The 15,708-nt window shown below is 32.8% G+C and overlaps 2 protein-coding genes across 2 annotated transcripts; both read right to left on the reverse strand.

Moving 5' to 3' along the window:
- Nucleotides 1–5,354: 5,354 nt before the first annotated feature.
- Nucleotides 5,355–9,894, reverse strand: LOC108219901 (uncharacterized). The gene is made up of 6 exons (XM_017393485.2): nt 9,645–9,894; nt 9,196–9,331; nt 8,955–9,039; nt 8,821–8,868; nt 5,761–5,861; nt 5,355–5,668 (listed from the first exon to the last, which is right to left on the reverse strand). The coding sequence occupies exons 1-6, from the start codon at nt 9,823–9,825 to the stop codon at nt 5,536–5,538; spliced, it is 684 nt and encodes a 227-aa protein (XP_017248974.2). The 5' UTR covers nt 9,826–9,894; the 3' UTR covers nt 5,355–5,535.
- Nucleotides 9,895–12,666: 2,772 nt separating this feature from the next.
- On the reverse strand, nt 12,667–13,221 carry LOC108222603 (pathogenesis-related protein 1). Its single transcript, XM_017396499.2, has one exon. It carries the CDS (start codon nt 13,219–13,221, stop codon nt 12,667–12,669), a length of 555 nt encoding a protein of 184 aa, XP_017251988.1.
- Nucleotides 13,222–15,708: the final 2,487 nt, after the last annotated feature.

The raw sequence follows: 15,708 nt of genomic DNA on the forward strand, positions 1-15,708 counted from the left end.
GTGCCTATTTTGAAGAAGTAGCTTGTGGAAATAATTTAAAATTACATTTTATATAATAAGTATAACTATGAAGTTGGTCTTCTGCATTAGGTTGGGCAGACGACAACTGTTGGAGTATCCAATTCAGAGGTAGATCTGTTGCAGACTTAATGTCATCAAGACTTTTTAATATGAACAGTTTACCCCCACCTCATGGGAGAAATGTTGTACCCAAGATGCAGGATGGCGCACTACATGCTGATACAAGTAGCTAGGGGAAATCCGGATCATTCAGATGGATTATTTCAAAATCAACCGTGCACTGAATTAATTCAACAAGTCGATAGTCCCGAAAAAGGCAAGCTAAATTTCAAAATCAAGCTTGGGAAAAGGAGTTTGGGAACAAAACCTTTGTGATACCCTCACCTAAACAAAATGAGTTATCAGGTTCTGGATCGCACAAGTCTCAAAGGATGCACAGCTAGCAAATACAAATAAGGAAACTGGGATCATCCAAATGGATTATTAAGAAAACAACAGTGCACTGAAGGTATTCAACATCTTGATCTTCCCTAACAAGACAAGCTAAATTTCAAAATCAAGCTTGGAAATAGGAATTCCCGGACAAAAACCTATGTGATGCCCTCACTTGTACAAGATCACTTATAAAGGGTTGGATCCCACAAGTCTTGAAGGGATGCTGAGTTGGATGAAACATCGATTAGATCAAGAAAGTCCAGGAGACAAATAAGAGAGTCCACATGACTAAAAGATTTCTAAAAAGAATAGTAGTCCTAAACAATATATGTATCCACTTCTAATAGTAGCCCTAAACAATATCATGTGCAGTATGTATCCACTTTGATGTAGTGCTAGGATTTAGTTTGGTATCTATCTTATACTATAATAAGTCAACAATCCAAGACAAAGATGAACCATTATTTTTATATAGCTAGACATACTATAATAAGCAGACTTAAGGATAATTTTTAGTATAGTAGAATCTGGTCACATATTTTTTGTCATTCGTAAATTACCCTTTTCTCTATATTTTTTTAAAAAATATATATTAAACGATTATATAAACAATGTTGGACAAACCAACATGTCTCTTCATGACTATAACGTAATAAATGAACCCTTGTATTAAAAATAAAACTTAACTCTCTTAAATTAAGCAGCTTAAAAGATGAAAGGAACGTGTAATAAATGTCTCAAAATGTGAACTATGGGACCCTTTAAGAAAATTTGAAACCTAAACTGCGGTAACATTAACTTAAAAATAAACTTAAAAATTCAATGAAATATTATCACGTTTGACATGAGTTTCAACCCTTGTATTGAAATTTGGAACTTAAATTCCTGGTAAAATCAACTTAAAAATTGCAAGACATATGTTCATGTTTCACCTTAAAAAATCATTTTATTAGAGAACTAATTATTAACTGGAAATTATATAAATACTCACACATCAATATAGGACATGATAAAGTATTGGTGTTTCCTAGAATCCGTGAATCATGTAACTAGTGCACGCGACCTCTTCGTTGCATTACCACATACAATGGAACCAATTATGCTCGGATTTTGTGAAAGATGTTAGTCAACTTATTATTTTCATAATCATCTAAGAAACTACGTTTAAGCAGTATTGAGTAAATATTCTCATTTCAATTCCACGACTATCTACGCAAAAATAAAAAAAAAAGATTTGGTTAAATTTAACTTACTGAATATAAAGGCAAATGGCTGACCCTGCCATTTCCTCATCAGAGCGGCTGCATGTGTATTTGATAAGAAGATTATTTTCTTCTAGTAAAGCCAAAGGCTTCTTTGCTCAAAACAAATAAAATTAGCTGACAATTAGTAAGGGGATCATTTGCCCATGTCCACAAACGATTCAATGCAGATAAATAATATGCACCCATCTTATCAACAAGCTCTTGTTCAACACTTCAATTACTTTAAATGTCTTTTTTTTTTCTTGGCAGAAGCTTTTTTGGCTCTCTAAACAAATGCACATACTAAACACATACTAGATATACTGAACATAGGGAGAACCCTTCTAAACCTTTGGAGCAAACAAAACCTGGATAGTTTCAGCAATCATAGTCCTTGCAGCTTCAATCAGTGTACGATTCTTTCTTTTGACGACTATATTCTGCTGAGGAGTCCTTGGTGCTGAATACTGCCTTCGAATTCCCTTTTCAGAGTAAAAGTTGATTAGAGTTTGATTCTTGAATTCCGTGCCATTATCTGACCTTACTGCTTTCACTGGCACACCCTTATCCAATTCAACTATATTTATATGATCAATCACTGTCATCGGGGTCTCATCCTTAGAAGCCAGGAAGTAAACCCAAGAAAATTTCGAGAAGTCATCCACAATTACCAAGGCATATCTTCCTCCATCAATTGATGCAACATTCACAGGGCCAAACAAATCCATATGCAGTAAATGAAGTGGATTTGTAATGGTACCATTGTTTCCTACATCGATCAAGTCTCTTGGCCATGTAATAATGTTCCCAAGTCTTGTTGCATAGTCACAATCTCATCACCGATTGGAAATAAAATATTTGCATTCATTACAAGAAAATTGAATAAAAGCCATCGACTAAATATGGCGTTTAGATAGCTAATTATAAGAGGGTCACTTTTATTAATTTTGGTGGCTTTTATATAAAAGCGACCGTCTTGTTGGTCTCAAATTTTATAATTCTTCAATTTACTTCACATTTTTGGTGAAATTTTGAATATCCTGCCAAGACTGAATAAATTCTACCAAAATCAGTGGAATTTAATAAGTCACCATAATTTCTTTCGGTCACTTTTATATGGTAAATTCATAACAAAAGCCTGCCTATTTTTTGTTCTACCCTGTTTAAGAACAATTCACATAGTACATCACCAACATCAACATACCAGGGAGGATGAGGTATGGACAAAATCTAAAATGGTAAATATGCTACCGCAAAAATATGTTAACATAGAACATAAGTTCAAGTCTATCCCTTGTTTGATTTCATATAGTTAATAAAAAATTATTAAATAAGATTTATGCTAATATATAATTATCCAAGAGATTATAACTAGTACCAAATACTACATCATATTGTAATGGATCAAAAAGAATGGGGGTGAGCATCATACTTTTGTCTACTCACGTGCTTCAAAACTCAACAATCCTTACGAGATACTTTAGTATTTTTCGGTAGGAGCATCTAGGACACATAGAGATAGAATTCTACAAGTTTCTTGAGGTTGTATAGTAGTTTTGTGCTACCCTAAATGGGTTGTCCACAATCATATATAGGTTTTGGACGTCCATGATGCACGATACCGGATCGTGGATCTTGTCATTCTATCAAACTCAATACTTGAAAATATAAACAAGTGTTTTTTATATAAAATGGTATGAATTCAACCTCGTTTGAGGTCGAATTAAACCTCGAAGTTTCGTCCAAGTCAATCCAATTTTGACTGAGACCTGGATTTGTTATCGACTTGAATTAAGATCATTTGATCCTCAGGGGTTTTTAAAATTATTCAAATAAATTTTATTATACGAACTCATTTGATGTCGAATAAAACTTCAAAGCTTTGTTCAAGTAAAATAACTTTCGACTTTGACCTGGCTTGTAGTCTCGACTTGAAATGAAGTCGAATGAATCCATCGAGATTTATTTTAATATTCATATTTTTGTTTAAGTTTAATTCGAATCGACTGGTGGAATAAAAATATTTATTTAATGAGATTTTAAGGCCCAACTTATAGATTTGTGAATAAAACTGGGACCATAGACCTTTTTGTAGAGGAAACTCCACTACAAAACAGATTGACGATGCAAAAAGCACCTTTGACGAACTAGAACAAAGACCGAAAATATCACTGACGGTTGTAGGATGCAAAATCAACGAGTATCTCGTAAGGATCGTAAGATCAACGAGTGGAACACTACTCCCGAGGAAGATAGTGGGAAGCTCAAGAGAGCGAGGACTGAGACTGAATCCTGGGGACAACAACAGCTCCCTGAGTTTTTTCATCACCGTGTCTCGGAGGACGGTTCAAGTTTCGGAGAGGTCCTGAATAGTCCTAAGACAAGCTCCTTCAAGCTTGGTTGGCCCTGAAAGGTCCTAAGACAAACTCCTTCAAGCATTGACTCTTCGACCCGGCTACAAACTTTTCTTATTCGAGTCTTTCAGACTTGGAGATGGATGTTCCTATCGAGGAGGAGGCCCTTTGTTGAAGAAGAGAGGATCTTTGACCGTCCTAACTCTCCTTTACGTTGTCTAAGTGATGAGTCTTCCTCGACTAATGAGATGGAGGAGGAGGATTCTTTTATGAAATCAAGCAGTATAAATAAAAGTAATAAGTAATCTTTGAGATTTTATTGAAACTATAAAAAAAGGATAAATATCGATCAAAATCAACTAAGTTTAAAAATGACTATAACGAAGTGGTTGTAGTATGTCAAATCTTATTCAGTGATCAACTAGTAGCTAAGATACTTAATAAATTTTTAAGTTAGTGACGTGCCAACTTTTTAGAACTTCAACTCCCTCCACGGTCTGGAATTTGTACGATCCATGTTATATAACATTTTTCACTTGATACAATCATTCCCTGATAAGGGTCATCTTGCCTTTAGGAGCAATTCCCGATATTTCAGCTTTAATAGATACCGAATCTCCTTCTATAAAAATCTTTCATTTATTCAGAAATTTTAGTAATAGAAAGCTCGTTTTTGGTTTTCCACGAGCTTGTGGTTGTCCTCATCTCGGACTCATCTATTATTAATAATTCATAATTGGATTATATCCGCAGTAAAAAAATATCTATAAACAGAGAACTTGTCCAGTTAGCAAATATTGTTGTTCAATAAAAATCAATTCATTTTTTCTTTCCTCTTCACTTTACAAAAATTTACAAAAATCATAAGCTCCTTCTATTAATAATACATAACTAGAATATTACTAACATTCTCAATATCTAGTATATTTACTTGCGAGTATATCTAAATATACTGAACGAAAATGCTTCTAGGATTCACTGTAATCATTGATTTTTCACCTTTTTCAGAGATTTCGTTTTCTTTGTAGCTCTGTCCTTGGGTCCTGCGTAATTGACTATATTATTCCCAGTTAAACAGACCGACTACATCTGACGAACAAAAAAAATTACTTCATATTGAACCATGCAATACATCGCCACCACATGAAATTAATTCAAATTCAATCCATGCATTATATAGCCACAGCTAAGACGCCTCTAACACTATCCATTATCCAATAATGGAGGCGACTACAATTTCTTTTTCCTTTTTTATGAACAATCACATCTAGAAAGGTGCTGAGAATTTATGACAAAAGCAGAAAACAAACATCAATCTGCATTTTGGTAAAAAGTAAATTCAAAATATGATAAGTTGAAATGTGACAATCAATGCAGCTAGAATGGTTATTGAATGAATAGCAACACCATTTCAAATCCTTAAGCAGAACCCTTGCTGAGATACACTTCAAGTCCAAAGGAAACAAAGTGCAACCAAGATATTAGTAAAGAACCTGGGCCAAAACTTGATTGTTGAGACAAAATTTTCTAATTGTTGTAAGGAATGCAAGTCTTGCCAAAATTGCTGATGGAAACTCAACAATTGCCATTCTAGTGGGTACCTTTTCAATTACCCTAAAACAGTTTGCAAGAAAAAAAAATCAGGATTCAATGGTACAATAGACAATAACAGCAGTACAAAGAGTTGCACTCATTTCAGTATTGACCTGGTAAATAATTTCACAGAGGTTCCATCTTGGTGACAACCTGAGATAAAACGGTCTATATCATCTTGAAGTGCGTTGCGAGGGATATCTTGGAGTAGCAACTACAAACGAAGCAGGTATTACCACTGTAATTAGCCCCAGAAATTCAGCAACAAAGAGCAAATGGGTTTTCTTTCAAATCATGCCTTGGTTTCAGCTTTTAATAACTAAACTCTTGGTATCTGGTTGGGACAGCTGGAGCACCATTCATCTTGGCTTTGAATTAATCCCATCTCCCCATCTATACTCACTACAAATCAATACTTCTATACTATACTACATAATCAAAGTCAAGGTATTAAATTTTTTGGACGGTCAGTATTTAGGTCATTGAGCTTGTTTCCTTAAATAATAATATAGATTATTCACGTTTCAAACCAGATCATTATAACAAGTATAAGAGCTTGTTCACATAATACTATGAACTGTTATCTTATAATATTTATATTTTATCATATATATTTTAATATTTTTTTTAGGATAAACTATTTCAAACTAATATGCATTTTTGAATTAAAATTTATTATTTAATAATTAATAAATGTGTTTGAGTTAATCTATTTTTATCGAGTATATTATATAAGTCTATTTATTGACATGTTATATAAGTAGTTCTTAGTAGTTACTTCCATCAAAAAGGCTAATTAAATATTGGCCCGAAGCCATATATTTTAATAAAAAAAGGAGGCTCATTGGCCCAAATACCGACCAAAACTTTTAATGTTTCGACTTTAATTGTATAGGTAACATAAATTATACATATATCATTTATATGTACGACTTAATTAGTTAATCATATTAAAATGAAACCAAGATAAATTATTAACTCAAAATAATTTAATATGGGTCCAGGCCCCAGCATGGGGAGTCCTTATCCAACTCCCACTTCTCTGGCCGTTCGATCAGATTACGGACAGTCCAGATTTAAAATTTTCCCACACATACAGCAATTTTAACCGCTGTACGTGTAATTTTTAGCGCTTAAAAACCGTTGGACGTCTAGCATACAGCGTTTTCTAAGCATTGTAAGCACATGTGCTGAAATACATATAGAGTTCGGTAAAATGAGAATAGTGAGGCGGTCATAGTCAGCGTGGGGCTTTGTGTGTTCCAAAGTGTTTAAAAGTACGAAGAAGTTGTAAGAGAAACCAAACCCACAATCCGATGTCACCGTCCTCTCCGTATAGCACATAGCAAAGGCACAACACGCCCTATTTTGAGAGAGTGAGAGAGAGAGAGAGATATGGCAGTGAACTTGGAAGACGTGGCTACTGGAGATCTCTTGACTGAGACTCTTCGTCGCTTCAGGTGCTCTACCAAAACTGACAAGCACCTCATTCTTGTTGGTGCTAACCCCCCGCCATCTCTTTCTCTCTGTATATACATGTATCTGTTTTCTCTATTTCAGCACATGTGCTTACAGCACTTAAAAAGCAATGTACGCTAAGCGTACAGTGGTTTTTAAGAGCTATACGCGTAAAAAATATTTACATATACAGCGGTTAAAAAGCATTATACACTAGACTTATAGTGGTTTTTAAGCGTTGTACGTGTGGGAAAAATTTTAAATCTGGACCGTCCGTGATCTGATCGAACGGCCAGAAAAGTGGGAGTTGGATAAGGGCTCCCCAGCACTGGGGGCCTGGACCCATTTAATATTTCTCATTTGTTTTTTGTGGACCAACATAACAGAGATAGTCAGTTTTTAAACTCATAGAACCTCAATTAAATTAATAATCAATAGTTCAATAATCTCAATCTATTTTTACGTAACAGAGATTATGTATCCGTGATCTCAATACATTAAAAAAATTTCCAATCCCAATGTTACTTTTTATAGAGGTATAACTCTATAAAATTCAAAATTTATATATGTTATTTTTATTTAATCATCAGTAAATGGGTCTTACAATATAAGTATTTTCATTATTCAGTTATCTAATATATCTTGATTTTAAAATGAATTGGCTATTTAATATATAAATCTCTGCTAGAATTGTAAACTATAACTCATAAAAGAATCCTATAAGAATTAGTTGGTCGATACTATGATCTCACAAACTTTAAATTAATAGCATACATATATATTACTAATGTAAAATATTTCAAACTTCTATATTAATGGGATTGTCGATATTCAGTTCAATCTCTGTTAGGATTACAAACTATCACTAAGATAAAGTTTTATTAGAATTATAATATATAAAAGAGGATCTCATTATAATTTGTTCTTTAATCTGTAGTTATTAATCACAGTATTACTGGAACTACAAAGAATATATAACTTCAATAATTATCAGGGAACAATGTCATCAAATAACATAATTTAATTATTCATGTCCATGCTTTGCACAGGCCTACATGTGCTTGTATAATACTCCCTCTGTCCCCCTCATTTGTTTACAGTGTGAACTGCTCGACACGCATTTTAAGGCGCATATAAAACATAGTTCTAGAGCTTATTTTTAATTTTTTGTATAAAAATTTAAACATCAAATTTTTATTCAGAAGAAAAAAAAATTCAAAATAAATTATCAAACTACGTTTTACGATAGCATTAGAATGCGTGCCGAGCCCCCGTCCCCCAATGTAAACAAATGAGGGGGACGGAGGGAGTACTATAATATAATATCTAATAGTTAAAATAATCATCCTTCTCTCATTAAGACCATTATATATGCAAGTATGAATAGAATAATATTACTTTCTCTACTCTTGAAATGAAGAAACTCATTAGATTAAGTGAAAATAATCATTTATTCCCTCCATTCCAGTTTTCAAATCCCCAGTTCCTTGTTTATTTGTCCCAAATATTTGTCCATATTAAGTCAATATGGTAAATTATATGTTTAGTTTGTTAATTTTTCTAAAAAACAATACAAATTTTTCATAACATACAGCTTATTTATTATGATTGAATAAAAGATGGATTTTAACAGGGGGACAAGAAAAACAGGACTGAGGGAGTAAAATGATTTAACTGAAACTGAAGCAAAAAAAAAAAAAAAAACTTTTACTTACAGCCTTTCCATTGTAAGATGTTATGTTTTCCCAAATTTCAGGTCTTGTCTGCAAATACATAAAATACACATGAGCTTTTTCCCAGAGTAATAGATCTATAGCCACTATCCCGTATTTGTACAATAATGCCTTACCATGGACAGTCTATACCCGCGACCCTTCCTACCAAGTGTCTTTGCAGCAGTATCAAAGACATTCATAGAAGGAAACTGGATCAGCCTGCTTAACAAAAGGTAACTGGTAAAATATCACACAGATAACTATGCATCACATAAGCCATAAAGCGTGCAGAAAGGACCACCAGAAGGAAAAAAACGTAACAATATTAACATAGTAGAGGCTTAAAACAAAGTATTAAAAGAGAACATTTATTACATTCCAATTGGGGAAAAAAAAGGAGTGTATCGAACTTTAAGATCTTCAGGAGTCAAATTACAGTCCTCTAGCAAATTAAGTATATCATTCTTGGTCGTATGCTTTGTAATGCCAATCACCGTGCCATACATTAAACCTGAAAAATCACAACACAGACCAGCTGTCAAAAAGAGTTTCTTTATATTTGTTTAACAGACATTTTTTTTCCAAAACTTATTTTTTTCCAATGTTTATATACAAAAGGGATATAACTAAATTAAAAGAATTTTCGAAACCCTATAATCACAAACAAAATAACATAACAGAAGTGACATCTAAACCCTAGCACATTATAAACAGGGCTTTTGTGGAGATTCATATATATTCATATCGGAAAAGACACAATTATTTATATATATACACACACATACAAACACAAAAATTACATATTTATATATGTATGAACGGACCTGTATTGGGATTGCGAATAAATGGGTCAAGTGAAGGAGAGTTCTGAGTTGTGGTTCCTCCAGCAGTTGAGAAAGCCCTTGGAGAATCGCCAAGGAGTGAGCTGATTCGTGGGTTTTGATACCCGACCCGAATGAGATGACCCGATTTCAGAACGTTTCGGAGCAGACCTAGTTTCTGCATTTCGAATGTGTGTGAGTAAGAAGAGCAGAAATCGATTTCGTTAGTGTGAGTCGATGGTAAAATATGAAGTAGCTACTGTAAGCTGAGTGATGTCGTTTTGATGTACGGACTAAGTTTGGGATAATTGAATTGGGCTTGGACTTGGGTTTAGTAGTTTAGTGGTCTTCAGCTAGGCTGAGGCCCAACAGTAGATAAGAATCGTTGCGCGTGTTTAAATTTTTGAAATCTCAAAATTATGTTCCAACGACGGTTGAGCATGTTGGACAAGTTCTTAAATCATTTTCTAAAACATATATAAAACAAGCTTTTAAATTATTATTTAATAAAGCACGATTGGATAGTCCAATGAGCTTATTCTCTGTTGTCTCGAGATATCCGGGTTCGACTATGACTCACCCCCAGAATATACTAATATTTGTAAGGTATATAAGTCTGCATTGTCAAAAAAAAAAAAAATCATTACTTACTACAATAGTATTATAGTATTATATATTGATTATTAGCGAGTTAATATATTGAATAACATGATAATTCTGACACTATCTTTATACTTACACTTCATCTATATTTTATTGTTGTTTGAAGAAAAAGTTGGAAATAACTTGGAATTGAGTGGAGAAAATTAGAGCCAAGTAAATATTATATTCATGGATAAAAGTTAAGAGCACCTAACTACTCTTTAAAAGAGATGTTTCAATATCTGTTTACAAATAATGAGGATGTCGATGCTGGAATGCACTAGCACTTGATATTGAATCTGTAGACAATTTATAAACCCTGAAACATCTTGAACTATATTCTTCACTGAGGCACAAGAATTAATGAGTTTCTTTCAGTGGTCTTGTGATTATTGCTTCTGTTTACTTGATTCTCTAATTCTGTATATATTAATTCTTCAATCTGTTGATTCATGTATCATATTTATATATTATTTCCTATCTTTTCACTATGTTGAGTGATAACTAATTCACTATTACATTTGAAATTACATTATGCCTTACAACTCCCTCTTTATATTATAATTTTTACTTAATTGAACTCCACTATAACACAAATTTAAATTCAAAATGGAGGGGGGGAATATTTTATTATAAAAAATAAGTTAAAATACATGTTGTGGCTCTTAAAATAGATGAGAGTTGTAAAAGCCACTTAGATTCTCTTGGAGCTTAATTTTTTCTCATACTCTTTATTTTTAGATATAAGAGCTTGTTTAAGAGTCACTTGGAGATGCTCTTTTGCCCTAAACTTCCTACCACCAATTATTGCCAAACAATTAAGAGTCACTTGGAGATGCTCTTTTGCCCTAAACTTCCTACCACCAATTATTGCCAAACAATTTATAGAAGACGCGAAGCTTATTATACAATTATTTGGGTCTCATAATCATTGAATATTAGGTGCTTGAAAAGCTGATGAGTCAACTTAGTCGTGTAGGAAAATAATTTTATACCGGAGGCGTTATTAAATTCTAATCAGGAAATTGAAAAAAAAAAATTAGTAGTTCATGCAATAGTGATACAAGTTGTTGTGAGTGATAACAGAAAACGATCCATAAATCTATGTGGGGATTGTTTCATGTCTCTGGGCACTTGAAATTGTAAACAAAATATTTTTATAATCATATTATTGTCATTTGAATAAGTATGCATTTGGTGGAAGGAGAGAATGTCCACAATTTTTTTTTTTTGGGAGTATTTAGGGAAAAAAAGAACTCAATATAGCCTAAACAAGCAACTTTATAAATATTTTATTGTCAAGAATTTGTTATGAATTGCGGACTTGATCGTTGTAACCAACAATTGCAATATAATCTGAATTTTATTATGGAAGATGAATTTAATAAATATATGACATGTATATTATTATTGTTGATTAGGAGATGATTTGTGTTAACTCTTAATTATATTTATATAATTGATCATGAATTTAGATCCATTTATTCTTTCAATTATGTCTTTGTCAATGTTGCAGGATCTAAATTATAAAAGTTTAGAGTGTGAAATAGACAAAAATATATTTTGTGAACGTGCATAATAATATACATATGCATAATGGTCAAATCATCATACACCTCCTAATATATGTCAATTATATAACATATAGTCCAGGCTTGACAATTGGCAACATTAAAACATTATAATTATGTCATGTTACACGCTTACACTTGTTAATTGATCAGCTAAATGTGAAATATGAATATGAATGCAAAGATCTACATGTTCTTAAACCTACAACATTTTCTCTAGAGGATCGTAAAAACAGACAATATATGCATGTCATGGCTCAGCTGACATGTCATGTCGAATTCCTTTTTGTTGAAATTGTACATGTATAAAAATTTTATATACATTTTTTGTCAAGTGTGTGAAATCAATTACCAACTTGATACTTGTAACCCGTTCCTGCAATATTTGAAATATATAGATAGAAAATGTACTAGAATACTATGAGCCATGCATATTATTTTAATTGGGACACAATTTATTTGTCGTCTGAAGACTCTATTGTTCATTGTGAATTTGAATTTGAATCTGGTCATTCTATTAAGACATGCCCTTGCAAAATTTGAAAGTATGAAATAAATCAAAATATTTTAGAAAATGTGCATAATAGTATACATATGCACACATGGCCAGAGATCAACATACATATCCTGTAATATGTAATTTATATAGTATATAGTGGACTTGGCACCATCAAGAAGTTTTGATGATGCTATGTTACACTTTTTAATTCTTTAATTACATAGACACGAACAAATATGAATGTATTGACCCACAAAAACCTTCCTTCAGAATACCAATCATTATTCCCTAAGAAAATTTTTCAGCTGAGTCCTTAAACAAGGGGATTAAGAGGGTTTTCTCCTACGACATTGCCTCGTGGATCATAAGAACAAACAACAAGTCTTCCCAAATCACCCTTGCAGGCAACATCCGCACACCCAACCTTCTCAGTAGTCTTCCAAATGACTTGAGTAAAATGGCCACACATGCAATCGGGTTCAGTAGGCGGGCAATTGCAAACACCTGTAGAAAGATCATAATTTGCTTGCTCATCGATAAATTTTTGCACAATATCATGTGGTGAAGCTTCATCGTATAGTTCCCATAAAAGATTTTCTCCAAAGGGACCATGAGAATGTATTAAATGGCAAATATGAGCTTGGCTGTTTGCATATTTTCTTGAACGTCTTTCAAGGGACTTATCCCATCGTAAGGGAGGCACACCCATTACTAATCTGATTGCATTATGAGCATCTAGATATTGTTGAGGCTTAGCGTTATTTATGTCTGCATACATCTCTTTCAGGGTTTTAGGATGCTTGTGAGCATCCACGTAAAATGCATCAAGAAATGCGAAGATGATAAGTGCTCTTATCATCTTCGCCATTGTGATGGACCTACGTGGTGGAGGTGTTTCCTGAATGGATTCCTAGGGGTAACTCTTGTTTCTGAGAGCCTAATGCTTGATATTTGAAAGATAATGTGTGATAGGAATGAAACTTTTCATTACGTTTGTCTTAAAATATCATCTTCATTGCTTAAATTTAGAATGTACCAACAAAAAAAATAGTAAATAATTTGATATAATTCTAAATACAACCAAACTTCTTAACAAAATTTAAGGAAAGAAGGAATGATCCTGATGTCATATCTAAGATATTTTGTTTCCACAATAATTTTACAAATATTGGTGGTGGAGGATTAAAAACACAATATTTCTTCTTAATCATAATTAATATTAAATATATGTACCTTGTAAGATACGTTGTTGCTTGCAATTTTTTATCAGTAGAATTAGCTTCTCTCTTTTTTCTAAAAATAAAGAATGTGAATTGTCTTACGAAAATCTACACACACACACACACACAAAGAAGTTTCTCGAAGAGTTAATGTTTTTCTTCTGCAATTTGTTATTTTCGAGTTTTCAAATTTTTAGCTCGTCTTTTCTTTTGATATCTTGTATTATTTTTCGCTTCGGGTAGGTATATGAGAAACACGAAAAGCCACTACATAAGAAATGCCAAAAGCCACTTCACTTGGGAGTAAAATGCATGGATTATACTATATATTGTATATGCAGATATAAGAATCGTTGGGTGAGAATGATTCTCGTCAAATTTACAACAAAAGTATGATTAACTTCAATCTAGGTTTCAATGTTTATTTCTGCTCTTGACTCACAATATTTTTAATTAATCATTTAAATTTTCTATTAATCTTTTTATTTTGCAGACATTGTCATACTCGACACTCTCCCTCACCGACATATTGTATCACTTTTAATTTTTCATTGAAATTTGACTCGTGTTTGATTGTGGGCTATCTGTCCCGTAATTGTGTTTACTTTGAAAATTTTTGATCCGGGAGGATTCAGATGTATTTTTTTATTCAGACCTTAAAGTTTGTCTATGTAATATGTATCGATATTATTAATGTGTACTTTCTACTTTTTTTAAAGGTACATACAGTAGAAACTCTTTAAATTAATACTCGGTAAATTAATAAACTCTCTAAAATAATAAATTTGTCCGGTCCCGACTTGGGCCAATGTAAAAAATTGAAAAACTCGATAAAATAATAAGATAATAATTTTTCGGGAGATCCCTTTATAATTTTCGGTCCCAATAAAATCATAAATTAATAATTCACAGAAACTGAAAAAAATATATTATACTCTATTAAAATATATTACATTTACTATACAGTACTTCAAAAGTCATTATTGATTTTTTATACATTTGAACACAGTAGTTGCTAATTTAAGTTGTCATTATTGATTTCCAATAAATATGAACAGAGTAGTTACTAATTTACATTGAGTCTCAAGGTTCGCTGTAAGTTACTCCCTCCGTCCCATTTTATGTGACCCTTATTCCTTTTTGGGACGTCCCAAAAAGAATGAACCTACTATACTTACTATTTTTGAACACTACTTTTTACTATTACACCCACTACATTCTTCCACTATCTCCATTCTATAATAATATAAACACTATTACACCCACTATCTTCCTCCACTATCTCAAATCTATTATTAAATATTGGTAGGTCCCACCACTTTACCCACTTTTCAACTAAACTTACTACATTTTTCTTAATCTCCGTGAAAGTCAAACCAGCTCACTCTTTTTGGGACGGAGGGAGTAATTCTAAGAGGTATAGACTAATTTGTCTTTTTGTTTGGTATGTGCGGTGTAATCGGTTAAAAACTCTTTAAATTAATAATTATTAATTTATCGATAAATTAATAACTCTCTAAATTAATAAATTTTTCCGGTCCCGACATTATTAATTTATAGAGTTTTTACTGTAATATGTTTTGAATGCTTTTCTACTAAAAAATATGCAAGATCAATGCAACAATTAAAGAAGCACTTAAATGTTTAGATACCAAATCAAAGTGTCGAGGAGAATGATGTGGTGAATGTTATACAAAAAGTCAAGAGCCCTAGTACAACATATCAAGAAGGTCATTTCTTCGATCAACTGTTAAGTTATAAATTGATCTTGCAATTATTTTGCTAGCTATAAACTATGTTCAATGTTTACTTATGTATGCTGCTTTATTCATTGCATTTTTCGCCAGGCACGAAAATAGATGTTTGCATGTGTATGCCTCATTCAGACTCTCATGAATACTGTTATGCCCAAAATTCAACATGAACTTCATTGATGGGCTAGGCCCGTATAAAAGATGAAGATATGGACTTACACACTGAAGATTGGGCTCTACAATATGTAGGCGCGCCCACATATCTGACCACGTCCAGAAGAATCTCTAATAAGGGCGCGCATTAGGTGGAAAACTATTTTGGGCCGACATATTCAAGATTGGGCTGGATCACATGATAGGCCGCGCCCACTTGCTAGGGCG

The sequence above is a fragment of the Daucus carota genome, chromosome 5, assembly GCF_001625215.2.
Source record: "Daucus carota subsp. sativus chromosome 5, DH1 v3.0, whole genome shotgun sequence".
NCBI classification, from domain to species: domain Eukaryota; kingdom Viridiplantae; phylum Streptophyta; class Magnoliopsida; order Apiales; family Apiaceae; genus Daucus; species Daucus carota.